We start from the raw sequence: 14,120 nt of genomic DNA, 5'->3' as shown, positions 1-14,120 counted from the left end.
GTTAAATAATTTTTTTGGATTAAGCAAAGTGTCGTGCGCATTTTCAACTACATTGATCACTGGAAAAATAGCATTTCTTGCCTATTTGTTGCCCATTCTTACAATTAAAAAAATATTTTTTATGTATTTTTGTTACTTTCTTTAAGAAAACTTTTTATATTGTTCCTTGTAATCCTTATGTTGAACATGAACACATATTTCTTTCCCTTTTCTGTGTGTTCTAACACCAGAAAACAAGTTAGCATGAACCAGCTAACATTGCGCGTCAAGGTAGGCACCTATTATGACGATAAAGACCGAAAAAAATACTTAAAAAACACCATAATTGTTCCATTTACAAAACTGGTCTGTATATTAACCAAGCTAATTGTAGCAGCTAACACAAAAAACTATATTTTATGTTAGCGGACAAACACAACGCCTAGCTAGTCAATTTCAAGCGTCAATTTCGCTATGAAGACGGAACAGGAGTCTCGTTTTTTTTTTACCTGAGGACTGGAACACAAGCCACGTGCTGGAAGACACAACCATGCATTGTAAGTATCATCATTGTTTGCTGATGGAGGTAGCATTAGCTCCTACGATTGTAGTTCTTATTGTCGTTGTTAAATGCTTTGTTAAATGTTTCATATATTTACTAATTCTATGTGACAAACTCACTCCTGTTACTTTGGAATCATGTCGGCTTGGAAAAAGTACACATGAATGAAGTAAAGTTGCCTGAGATGGGCCAATACACTTTGTGAGTAGTTCAATATGTGAATTATCAGATTTTAAGTTCAAAAGGCAGATTTGAGTTTATTTTACAACAAGCTCATCTAACCTTAATCTGCATAATCTGCACGTTCTTATGAGATTAATATTTGTTCACTGATTTTTGCAGTTCATTCCTAATTACGCTGCATTCCCCCCCCCCCCTCAGTAAACTCTCTTTCCTTTTGTCGATTTTCCAACATAAGGAAGTCGTTTTAACTTTTGTTTGCGGCCATTGTGTTTGTGTTCTCTGCGGTTGATGTTGGCCAACAGGAAAAATCCCTCTTCTGCTCGAGTACGCATGTAATATTGATGCAGAGCAGACTCGGAAAAAACAGCAAAATGAGATGGGATCTAAACTGAGTTCAAATGTCGACATCAACACATACATTTTTGATTATTGCAAACCGAGGAGACACTATTCCATTTTGGAGAAAGCCGCAGGGGCGTGAGTAGCGAGGAATATATTCACAAATAAGCAAAGGTCTTGTGACTAATACTTGATGAGAGAAAATTGTTTTTAAAATGCTGAAATTGACAATGTGGCTACGGAAACTCATGGGCAACCTAAAACAAAACAAAATACATATGTGTATTATAAAACAACGGTCATTCATTATACTTCTGAAGCAAATGAATCCTGACTTTTAATAGTATTATTAATAATTGCTGAGGATGTCATGGCAGCCTCCTCCAAACATTAAGGGAATCAGTCTATTCCGGCTCAAGGAAATGGAAATGGATTCAACAGATGTCCAAAGCCTTCCAAAGCATTTACTGGAACTGCTGCAGTTTCAGCAGCCCGCCACTAGATGGCGGTACATACAAGACATGGATGAGTCCCACATGAGCCATTCTTTGTATGCTGTGCAATGCATGAACTGAAAATGAAAGAAACTAAGTAATTGGGATAACACTCTTCTGGGAAGGCTTACTACTGTATGGAGTGTCTGTGAGGTCAGAGGTCACAATATATCCCAAAATGTGCTGGGTGGGGTTAAGATTCAGGGCTTTTTGTAAAATGTTTACACAAAAGTCACTAAAATGTCTTGTAATTTGAATAAACGGTTGCGTTTCAACAATTCAGGGCTTTTAGTAGACAATTTGGAGTGGCCGATTTTTGGAATGTGGGAGGAAACCGGACTACACCCACACACGCACGGGGAAAACATGCAAACTCCACACAGAGATGCCCGAGGGAGAATCGAACCCAAGTATTCCCGATCTCCTGACTGCGTGGCCTACAACCTAACCACTCAGTCAGGATCTTATAGTACACTTTTATTTTCCACATACTAGTTATATTATATAGCATGAACATACACCCTACAGGCTAGTGGATGTGGAGGTTCTCCTCCGATTTGGGATCAACATTTCCAATAAATCTGACTATTGTAATTATTAGATAGGATTCAGCTGTAGAGCTGTCATTCCAAATTTTGCACATGCTCATATTAATCACATTTAAAGTATAAAATCTATACTCTGGTGCATTCAAAGACTGGTGTGAAATCTTATCAGTGAAGCAAGAACATAAACTTGTAAAAATTAGGGATGCTGTGATCGATCGGTGAGTTTTTTTCAGTCGAAGCAAATAACCAGATAAATTAGACAAGATGAACCAGCCTCTCTCAGCCATGGAAGTCAGCAGGTTTGCTTTGTGCTCCTGGAAGTCCTGCTAGAGCTCCATCACATGACGTACTCTCACATCCAAACTCTTTAAGGCGGAGTCTCATCCTCTGTAAGTTTCACAAGTGATACATGTTCTGTCTAAATATACGTATTTCTGTGTAAATGAAGGTGATTTTATGGTTCAATTTTTCATATCATATAGCCAATAGCAGGGGTGCAACTAGGAATTATGGGACCCATGAATTTTTGTTGGGGTATCTGGCAGTCAGGGCACCTTAAAATTGTCTTTTCCCCTTTGGACGGCACCAGGTTAATCACAGTTAATCTATTTGATCGTTATTGGTATTTCACTTCTATATCATTCATTCATTTTCTACCTCTTATCCTCAAGAGGGCCGCGGGGGTGCTGGAGCCTATCCCAGCTGTCTTCGGGCGAGAGGCGGGGTACACCCTGGACTGGTTGCCAGCCAATCACAGGGCACATACGTATAGACAAACAACCATTCACACTCACATTCATACCTATGGACAACTTGGAGTCGCCAATTAACCTAGCATGTTTCTGGAATGTGGGAGGAAGCGGAGAAACAAATTCGACAAAGAGATGGCCGAGGGTGGAATTGAACTCGGGTCTCCTAGCTGTGAGGCCTGCGCGCTAACCACTTTACCATTTGAAAATGAGAGCTGCTAAAAAGGTGATTAAAACAAAAGAAGTCTTACAATATGCTATGATAAATATTCATAACAAACCATTTCCATTGTGCTGTGACATTTCTTGCATTGTGTCTTCCAAACAAATCCATGCTCTCATGCTCCAGTTTTATTACATGTTGCCACAAAAGAGCAGGTTCTTGGCCGGTCCTTTATGGTTCAACACAGACCTTTCAGACCATCAGAAGGTACAATGAATACATGATTCACGACACAAGCACCTGCAAAGAACACTTTAAGAAAGCTCACTTGTAGAAAAGTCACAACAGTGGAAAAAACACGAAATGACATTAAAAAAAACAAGGCCGATATAAAGTCAAATAGTTACAGGTAGTGTTAATCAACTACAAAGTCAATGTGGGATCTTATTTTTTTTTTGTCAACGTTAAAATCGTACAAATATAAATGGCCGGAACATGAAAAGTGCAATAATCTTGTCAACATTTGCTTTGAGTTGACGATTTCAGACGCGTGTTAAAATGTCTTTGGCTTCAGGTGCATACAGTTACATTCACTGTGGGGGGAAGATAAGCAAAAAAACAAAAAAAATCAAAGCTGTGCACACAGATGAGTTAGGTTGTGGTGCTATGGTAGGCCTCAGAAACATTGGATGCGCATGACACAGAACAGGCACCGTGAAGAACATAGTAGATGCGATTAGATTACATTAGACAGGAAGAATGAGCTCAGTTCTCCGTTTGTATCCAGATGCGTACCTCTGTGCCTATCCATCATCCCGAGGACGGGCTCGTCACTCTTGATATTTTTACCACAAGTGCTCAAAAGGAGTGAATGTGGGAGCTCAAGTGACATAAAGGCTGCTCTCTCTAAGCCGAATTATGGAACAGGATGGGCTTGACCATTCCTGAGAGGATTTTGGGCACATGGACGCTGACAATCTCCGAGATCATCTCCGGGAAGTTGACGCGAGTCTGCAGGGACTGAGCTTCGATGAACAGATCGTAGGTGAATTGATGTAACTTCCGCACAACCTGCGAACGTAAAGGCAACAGTCAGAGATTCCTCTCGGTGTTGCTTATACATTTCGCTGTCCTGTTCGCCCATGCTAAAAAACACATTATAATGGGACTGTCGCTTCTTACCACACCTCATTTGCACCTTAGAATAATCAGTGCTGCCAACTTAGCAACCCTTATCCCATGGTGTACATAGCATTTAGGTAATTATTATGCCCCATTCCTGATTTATTATTTTTTTTTTTACATCTTTGTCACACTTAAATGTTCCAGATCATGAAACTAATTCAAATATTAGTCAATGACAACATAACTGAACATAAAATGAGGAAAAAAACCCCAGCAAACGGACACGGCCCTGTGTGAAAAGGTGATTAATAACCGGTTGGGCCACCCTTAGCAGCAACAACTGCAATCAAGTGTTTGATATAACTTGCAATGGGTGCATCTTTGCAGAATTGTTGCCATTCAGTCACATTAGAGGGTTTTCCAGCATCAATCGCCTTTTTAATGCCATGCTACAGCATTTCTGTTCAGTTGTGTCGTCACTGACTAATACAAACATCTGAAACATTTAAGTGTGACAAAAAAAAACACAACGAAGAAATCAGGACACAGCACGGTATTGTGATGCAGATTAGAGGAAATTCAGGTTAGGGTGACTTTCTGAACTGTAAAGTATTCATCAACGAGGCTTAAGAGCCTTCGGGGCACAGCCACACAATCCTAGTGTGTACAAGCCGGCTAATAAGACTCACTAGACGAGATGTGCAGACACTGACATCGTGGAGCCTTCAGGGTTGAACTCATGATGAAAGGCAGGAGGAACGTGTGCACTGTGACTTACTTCAATACTACAATGTTCTTGTGTTTTATTCATAGTCTCAGCTTTTATATATTATACATCCGATGAAATGTTTTACTGTAGCCACTGTTTGGTACCAAAAATGTATGAAAATAATTTTTTTTATATGAGAAAAAAAATCTTTGTCTCAAATTATTACACATAAAAATGATCACAATTACAAAAGTATTTTTACTGTATTTTTAAAAGGTTGATGTTTTTCTATTTTTTTTTTAATAAATAAAGAAAATATCTTATTGGCTTATATTTTTATACTCCAAAATGAGGCAAAATACTACTATTACTATTAGTATTAGTAGCATTTTATGTACAAATGACATAATAACCACTTCAACAATTCCTCCATCATTTCCTGGTCCCTAAGTAAGATGCAGTATATTATTGTCCACCTGCGCCCTCTAGTGGTTGCCTAAAAACAAACAGGAAAGACACCAAAACTTTTCATACTGTAGAAGCCGGAAGCATAGTTTGTGGTTTCACAATTGTCCATAAAGACATCACGAAATAAAATCATATCTAGATGTTTATCCTTCCATGACCACAAGTGTAATTATCGGACAAAAAAAAAGCTCAAAAGGATCATCTTTTTTATTTGTTAGTGCGGTTTTCTTCAAAATTGGGTAGGCTTGGATTATTAGTCACACTGTTATCTGATCTCAATCTGAAACCACACATTTGAGGTTGACAACTTGTTGAATAAACTAACAACATTCATCTTTTATGTTGCTAAAACCGGAAATCCTACATTTGAAACATAAAATGCACATTTTAGCCACTGTACACATACAGTAGCTGTAAAGCCATGTAATTGTCTTCCGACGGAATCAGTTTTGCAATCAAAGTACTATTTATGTCACTTCATTTGAACCCTTATAATAAAACCAACCTGTATTCCAACCCCATGTTAAATGTGAAATGTATTTTTAACATATATAGAGTTATAGGGGTGTTATTTCATATCTAGAGGGCTCTAAAAGTGTTAAAACCCATATTTAGAAGGTCGTATATACACGTTTTCTATACCCCAACTATGGATATATTCCATTTATAAATAAGGTCACTCATCACGGTGATATCTGCTACCATTTAATTGCGATGAATGAGGGATTACTGTATTACTATTTTGATTAATATACCTAATAACACTTTTAATATGACCGGCATTGCATTGCATTGCATTGCATACCATCACAATGCATACACTCCCATGTAAACATCTATTTCTGACTCGCTATCCTCATTACCCTCCTGCTAGCCTGACATTAAGGTTGACATTCATTTGTGTGAATTTATTGAACTGTAAATGTGCCGGGAATACACTTTTGTTGGGTTTTTGGTGGGATATGAACCTCGGAATATCCGGAGAAATCCCAATCTGACTGTAACTGAGCGAAGAGGGAACTGGGATGACGTAAAGTTCGGGATAAGTCGCTGCTGGTGGATGTCAAAACTTGGATGCACTTTGATCTAAACAATTTCCCACTAAAGCATTTAAGTGACACTAACGCCAGTGACATTTATGCACCAGTTCAAAGTCACACTATGGTGTGTGTGTGTGTGTGTGTGTATTACTAGTTGGAGGTAGTCCAGCAGTTGCGTGAGCTGAAACAGCCTCTGTGTCCGGGTGGTCTCCCCGCGGTGGCTGGCCAAGCGGTCTAACTCCTTGATGTAGGAGGTCCGTAGATCGTCAAAACAACGCTGGTTCTTCAGGCCCTCCACTGGCACTGAGACCACAAAGCCATCATACAATAACTCCCATTGCATCAATTCTTTAAAAGAAAACACATTTCAGTGGCGGAGCTGACATGGACTCACAGATGCTGAAGAGGACCAGCGCCTTCATGCACAGGAACTCCTCTTGGGTGACCTTCAGCATGCAGAAACGTTGGGACAGCACCTTCATCCGCACGCAGTGTTCATACATGCTGGATACCTGCATACGCTGGCTGCATGGGGAGACAATGAAATGCAGCATCACGAGGAAGATACATGAAGCAAAAAGAGGACACTTAAGAGCGGCGGAAACAAGAAGAAAAATGCAGTGGTTGAGGTGGGAAAGATGAACAAGATGGATAATGGAAAAAAAAGAGAGCGACGGCCAGGCTGAGAAAAATGGAGGTCAGGAAGGGGGGCAGGCGTATCCATTACTATGCAGGTCAGAGACGGCCCAATAGAGAAGGACCACCAGCACCACTCAATGCGTTCTTGCCAAGGATGCCAAGTGAAGGCTGCCCGTGGCATACGCTTGCCGGTTATGGAAATATGAAGGAGACTGAGGCCGTGAACGTATACAATATGCAAAGAATTATTGTGAAACAGAAGAAAAATATATGCTTGTATTTGTGTGTACTCTCCCAGGATGAGTATACTGGAGTATTCAGGGGTGACTTACTCATTGAAAACCAGGTCTGGCGCGAAGTAGAGCATGGAGCTGTTGGTGAGGGTGTAGGACCTCCAGCCCAGAGCAAACACCATCACCCCCATCCATGACAGCTGAATCACTGTCATCTGGTCATCCACGTGGAGGTCACGGAAGCCTGTGAAGACATGAAGCTTACAGGAGGGTTTCAATACAATTCCAATACATGCATTTATTTATTTATAGTATCTGCATCACTGTATAAATAGGTTAAAAAAAGATGGGGTTTCATTTATTGCTAATTTATCTGCAAATTCAAGATCATGCAGGTGCTAAGACAATGATGTACAGTCATGTGTTCCATTCAACAGATGATTCCTAGTATTGCTATGCCGTCTGTGCATAAGTGACCTTTCCTGAATATTGCTTGCTGGTCCCACAGCCTCCTGGAGACAGTTGAGAATGACCCCATTAAAGACCTTATGGGTACTGAAAGTAGGGTAATCCCTCCTCTTCCTTAGGTCACCTTTCTTTGGTTCTTTCTGCCCACACGGTGGGTGTCTTTGCCTACTCCTAAATTCTTCCAAAGAGGCTGTAGAGCACGTCTGTAGATGTGTTTGTATCAGTTTGAAGCCCTTCAGGTGGAATAATGTCACAGAGACCAGCCTTGCCAGTTTTACATAAGTAATATGTACAAAACCCAGAGATATATTACTTAAAATATTAAATAAAAAAATATATATATGTGATAATTACACAAAACATTGAGACATTACATCACCTTAAGAGTTGAAAAAAAATCCTCCCATTCCGTGTGGAAGTGGTACATTTTTGGCTCCTCAAGTTCATAAGAAATAAATGCGAGGTTAACTGGTTAGCTCTGGTCTTGCAATGTGGTGTAAACAATGAATATTATAAACATAAAGGTAACTATTAGGTAACTATAGGGGTGTTATTGCATGTCTGCAGGGCTCTAATGCTAGTAACGGTTCACACCTTATTTAAATTAGGTTCACTTCCTGTGTAAAGACAATAAAGGAGTAAAACTTACTCAAATGTAGTTTATGCAATGTGAATGAAAGGAGATTAAAATGTTTAACAGTATGCATGGGAAAAAATGCAATAAGCTTGATAAAATAAGAATAAATTGTTAATAAGTTGGTCTTCACAGTATACTACATCTGTGTATCTGTCCTACTATTTACATTTCCTACGTAAATAGGATTGAAAAAGTTCATTAAAACAACAAAGGCTTTTGAACAATAAGGGATATACTTGAATACGCTCAGCAAGTCTTAAATATGAAAATATCGCCCTCTAGTGGCTAACATTTGCAGCAGTGAGGGTTTCCATGAGTTATGTGGATCTTGTCTGCTTGCGTTCAGGCCTCGCCAATTGTTCCATGATATACGTGCATACTTTCTTCCTGATAGATTTATACTTCTTCTGCCTGGCAGTAAATTACCTGGCATGGCTTTGGCCCAGCGCACCACCGTTACAAGTTGTCTCTCCCCAAGCTCGTTGAGGCTGGTTAGCAGGGAGGCCGAGCTATCCGGGAGCGCCGGGTCGTGCCCCGCGTTGACGACGGCGGGCTCGATGGCCTGGAGCACGCTGAGCAGGGATAGGCAGGAGCGTAGAGTGGGGGGGATGCTTAGCACCAGAGCCTGGGATGCTGATGGAACAAAAATGGTACAAATGGCAGTGGGTCACAGAACGAGTGCAGAAAAGAGAACTAGACAAGGAAAGTACGCTTATTAGTTTGGATGCGCCATTTTTGGCACTGGTCACCTCGAGCCCTGGCAACTGTACTCCCATGCTTTAAGATGGCGTCTCTCCTCCCTGGCCTCTCTCCTATTTCTCCAGGCCTCAAGGCAGCGGGAGGTTGTTCCTCTTCCCCGCTCCTCGTCTGGCCGGATCCCTTCAGCCTGCGGCCTACAAACCACCACAGATAGATGAGGCACATCGGAGAAGAAGCATCCAGATAAAAGGCGATAAAACGCTTTCAATGTCAACCTCTGACTGCAATTAATACGACAATGGGAGTACGTTTAAAACCTTTTAGACACACGGCCCTGCTCTTTATCAGAACCATGTGGGGAGGTTCTTCATCCCTGGCTGCAGGCAACAAGGAAACCCCAACAACTTTGTTCCACTCTACTCAATCTAGAACATTTTATTAGCATGCTCTGATGCACGTAAGGTAAACAACCCCGCTTTTCAAATGCACTGCACACGCCCCCTCGCTTCACAAGGTACTCACCTTTGAGGCTCATTCCTGACATGAAGCAGCGCTTCAAGCGACACGAAGCACAGTTTTTACGCCTCAGCTTATCGATGGTGCAGTCATTGCGGCTGGCACACAGGTGGTTCTGTTTACCTGAAAAAAGGAAGCGGATAAGTAGCCACTCTACAGCGACAATGCCCTCTAGAGGAGGGGGGGGGGATTGATCAAAATATCAATATTATCCATGTGTGGAGTTTGCATGTTCTCCCTGTGCATGCGTGGGTATGCCTGTATGCAAATTGTCCATAGGTATGAATGTGAGTGTGAATGGTTGTTTGTCTATATGTGCCCTGTGATTGCCCCCCCCGCGGCCCTTGTGAGGATAAACGATAGAAATAAGCGGTCATTTATGATTATTTTGCTTTTTCTGCAAGTAGAACTATATTTATTCTGTATAAAATGTAATTTTCTTCATATTTTTGAGTGTGTAGAACAAATGAATTTGGTTTAAATTTTTTCCTATGGGAAAAATTTTCATGTTTTGTTTATTTTTTTACCTTTTGGAGCCAATTATTAAAAGCAAGGTACCTCAGTATTCATATTTGGGGTGTCGAAGTAAAGCATTAATTGCTATAAATTAAGTACAGTCATATTTTGAGTCTTACTTTTTCAATCACGTTAATAGTTTTTTTAGTTTTTTCTGTGACTTTACAGCTTCTGTATGCAAGTTGTTGGGGGTGGAGCCACACCCTGAAGTGAACACTGATTGGCTGTCATTGTGTTTGGGCTTGTTTAGCATCACCTGAGAGGCTCGCAGTGTGGTTGGCAGGGCAAGGTGAGGAGCGGCGAGTAGGGAAGAGACGTGAAAATGGAGGAGCAAAATGGAAAGTTGGGAAATTGACATTTGAGCAACGCCCCAACATCACCACTGATAAAAGGTAGAGTGATATGCCTTCTTTGGAAGGAGTTTAGCGTACCACTTCAATGCAAGGCACCCAGTCATGTCTGCACCCACAGTTAACTTAAGCAAAGACGTTAGCAAGTGAGCCACAGCGAAGCTCTTTACCAAACTAAATTTTCGATTTTTCTTGCAAAGTGGATAGCGATTAACTGAAAGATGAGGGATTATCAGAGGTGTTGCAAACTGTGATGATGTATGACGGCCAAAACATTTTGGTGGAGGGTTCACCCAACTGTGGACTGATTATTGTTGGTGATAAATGTTATTATTTTAGATTGTTAGGCAGTTCCATAAGAGCAGGACTTTTGATGACAAATAAGCCAATTTTCCACTAAACTGTAAAGGTTAATAAGTCAGTTACACAAGGTCAGCTCGTCATTGGAATGGGTACAAAGGACGAAGACAACACCTTGAAGTGATACATACAGTCGGTCACTTCTTGAATTTGTCTGAGAAAATGTGATGCCCAATGACGCCCGTGAACCCTGATTCAGTTGGGAGTGCAAGGGCAAGTTCAATGCTTATCATAATTTTGTTTTAATTATTTGAAGATGGACAAAAGAACACAGCAATTTTCCCTTCCGGGGTTTGAAACTAAAGGCCGAGTCTGAAATACAGGACCGCATCTGTTCGTGTTTGTTAAAAACAATACATCACTTTATGAAGCCGCTTTTTCTGTGATTCATTCATCTTTTGATCTGCCACAATAAAGTCCTGAATTTAAATCAAAATACCTCAAAGAGAGGGCTCTTAAACATCGATTAATTACAGATTATGAACAATTAATCTCCATTTTTTTTTAAATTTCTTGACTAATATATATTGTTATACTGCGAATAAGTCCTTACAACACAGCAGGGCATTTTCCTCAAATTGTATGTAAAAAAGGAAAATTATTTTATACTAAAATAAATAACATACATATGTAAAATTTGCCAAAAATTTTTGCCTTGTGTTTTATTCTGATTATAATCATAAATAAACAAAATTAAAAAGGCAAACATCACAAAATCATTCAACGAGCTTGAAAAACGTCCACGTAAAAAGTATTGGTGTTGGTATCAGCAATACTCGCCTTGTATTTACTGGGTATCAAATCGATAATCGATACCAAAAATAATAGTATCGCCCACATGCAAAGCCCACACCTCACATCCAAGCATGACTACGTGGATGTTTGCTGATAACAAGTAGCTCCAACTTGCAAAGTCAGGTCGTTTTGCCCTGGTTGCTCAGACAAATTAGTGGGTGTAAGAAATGAAACAAGTGCACGAGGAAATGTGTGTGTGTGTGTGTGTGTGTGTGCGTGTGCGTGTGTCACACCCACCAGCGGCGGCTCTCTTGAAGAATACTTTGCAGCTGCCACAGGTGACTGCTCCATAGTGACAGCCTGAGGCATCATCCCCACACACCTGACATACCCGCCTGTCTGATAGGTACACACCAGGGAACAGGTCCTCGGGCCTGAACACACACACACACACACACACACACACACACACAAACAGTTTTAACAGTGGATCTATGCGAACATGCTTGACCTTAACAAAGATTAGTCAGCTTGTTGTGACATTCTAGCCACTAACGCCTTCTAATCTGATTACGACCCCCCTCTATTATGTTTGCATGTATGGCAACAAGTTGTGTTACACAGCAGCCTTTTTAAAAACACTCGGACCGCAGGATGAGCACCAGGTGCTGTATCTCCTGTTTACAGGGACACTGATATATTAACCTGTTTTGTACAAAGAGCACTGCAAAGTGGAGCTGCATGCAGGCACACAACAGGGCCAAGGCTGGGAGCTACACATGGTGTTGTGACACAAATTGTGTAATACCGATATGCAGCTGCACTACGCTATATGCCAAGGGTATCCAAACGGTTTCCACCGAGGGCTGTAAATCAGCTTGGATGTTTATTTATAGATTTTTTTAAAATGAAATTACATCAGTAGTTCATTTGAAAGAGTGGAATTCTTACATTGTGTAGATTCGCTACACTGAAATTGTTAAATAATGTATTTATTGACACTATAATATGTCTCTTAGTCGGAATTGAACTCCTGAAATCCAATAACCTTTGCACTATATTTTCCCCATTTTTGTAGAATTTTATTTCTAAATGTGCTCTTGGCCAATGAAAATACAAGCCGTGGGCTGCTAATGGTATCCAGGCCTCAGTTTGGACACTGCCCAAACAAGTCATGGTGTGTCTGTCTGTCTACCATGTGGCACTGCGCAGCCCATAACACATTAATATTACTAATCCACCAATGACAGAGCAATGAGTGCATAAAACGAAGTTCAAAAGGACACAATGGAACAATGGAACCGTGAATCTTAACAGGCCGATGCAGTCATTGTTCACAAATGTGTCTGATTAGGATGAATGAACAGGAGAGAAGCTGGGATTGGGATTGGGATTGCATTCTCCCAGCAAAAAGAGCCCACAAGTCGTGCAAAGTGTTGTTTGTTTACCTGAACCCCCTATCCGTGCAGTCCATCCAGGCCGGCGGTTCGGTCTTGATGGATGGGTAAGCGGGCTGCCCGTTCGTGTGTTCACTTTGGTAAGTTTCCACTTGGCCGAAGCCCGGAACCATCGCTGCCGCTCGCACGCCTCCTTTGCTCTGCTCGCCCTTGTTGTGCCAGACACAGCGGCATTCCTGCCTACACGCAACACCTGCTTGTCCACAGTTGCAATATTTACACTGCAAATGATGCCCATCCGATGCGGTCCTCCCCGGCTCGGCTCGGCCGCCGTACGCGCACTCATTTACGCACAATACGCCCGGGACGTCTCGGTACAAGTTGGGGCTGACAGAGTAAGGAGAATATTGTTTGAGTGGTAAGAGTTGGTCCATTTGGGAGGGCGGTTCCGAGTTTGCAAACAAGTTGGACTCCTTGCAGACAAACGTGGATATGACCGAACCGCGCGTCACAGTCTGAGCGCCGTCAGCCTCGCCGGACCTCAGCAGGTCCATGCAGCTCACCTGCTGCATGCCGTGGCACACGTCTCCGAACTCGTCCTCTCTGTTGTCGTTGTTGCCCTGCGGGTCCATGTTCCCGACCGCGCCGAACTCCGCCACCACTTCCCGGGAACTCTGACCCACGGCGGGCTCGCAGTCTGCAAAAGCGGCAGCACCGGCGCCGTGGTGGTTGTGCAGCGGGGAGGACAGCGCGTCCAAGCCCAGAGACACGGACACTGCCTCGCTGAGCTCGGCTGTGCTGGGACACGCACAGGTGTCGAAGCGATCCGGCTCGTTTCTTCTTCTGGAGTTGTCTTCTAAATTGGGCAAACTGGAGCGGAAATCCATGTTGCGCGCAGGCGAGGTGTTCCTTGTAGAAGTGAAGAAATAGACGCCTCCTAAGGACTTTGTGGTCATATCAGTCAGGGGGAAGGAAGTCCAGACCAGCCGTCGACGTAGCTGTCTGTGGGGAAGAAGGGACGTCCTGCAGATCTAATCCGCGGGTTGGACAACTTTTTCCTTTTTTCCGTCTCTTCCTCTTCTTTCAATCCAACAAACTCTTGTGCGCGACACGGCTTCACACGACATGTGAACACAAGTCACATCAAAAGCTCAACTTTGCACGCGTTAAGTCTCAACAAGAAGGTGAAATTATACAACAATTCCGTTATT

The 14,120-nt window shown here is 41.9% G+C and overlaps 1 protein-coding gene across 1 annotated transcript; it reads right to left on the bottom strand.

Annotated features, from left to right (window-relative positions):
* Nucleotides 1-3,192: 3,192 nt before the first annotated feature.
* LOC131110488 (progesterone receptor-like) lies at nt 3,193-14,120 on the bottom strand. Its single transcript, XM_058063662.1, has 9 exons — nt 12,961-14,120; nt 11,810-11,946; nt 9,558-9,674; nt 9,086-9,229; nt 8,763-8,969; nt 7,331-7,475; nt 6,754-6,884; nt 6,511-6,662; nt 3,193-4,088 (listed from the first exon to the last, which is right to left on the bottom strand). Exons 1-9 carry the CDS (start codon nt 13,863-13,865, stop codon nt 3,924-3,926), a joined length of 2,103 nt encoding a protein of 700 aa, XP_057919645.1. The 5' UTR covers nt 13,866-14,120; the 3' UTR covers nt 3,193-3,923.

This window comes from Doryrhamphus excisus, chromosome 23, assembly GCF_030265055.1.
Source record: "Doryrhamphus excisus isolate RoL2022-K1 chromosome 23, RoL_Dexc_1.0, whole genome shotgun sequence".
Classification (NCBI taxonomy): domain Eukaryota; kingdom Metazoa; phylum Chordata; class Actinopteri; order Syngnathiformes; family Syngnathidae; genus Doryrhamphus; species Doryrhamphus excisus.
The sequence above is the reverse complement of the archived record's forward strand: the minus strand, read 5'-3'. Positions and strand labels throughout refer to the sequence as shown.

Excerpts from the sequence above, each read along its gene's own strand:
- LOC131110488 (XM_058063662.1), bottom strand. The coding sequence starts at position 13,865 with ATGACCACAAAGTCCTTAGGAGGCGTCTATTTCTTCACTTCTACAAGG. Across the intron at positions 6,663-6,753 it reads GCTGGTCCTCTTCAGCATCT|TGCCAGTGGAGGGCCTGAAG; the intron begins GTGAGTCCATGT and ends TTGTGGTCTCAG. Across the intron at positions 4,089-6,510 it reads TGCTGGACTACCTCCAACTA|GTTGTGCGGAAGTTACATCA; the intron begins GTAATACACACA and ends TTACGTTCGCAG.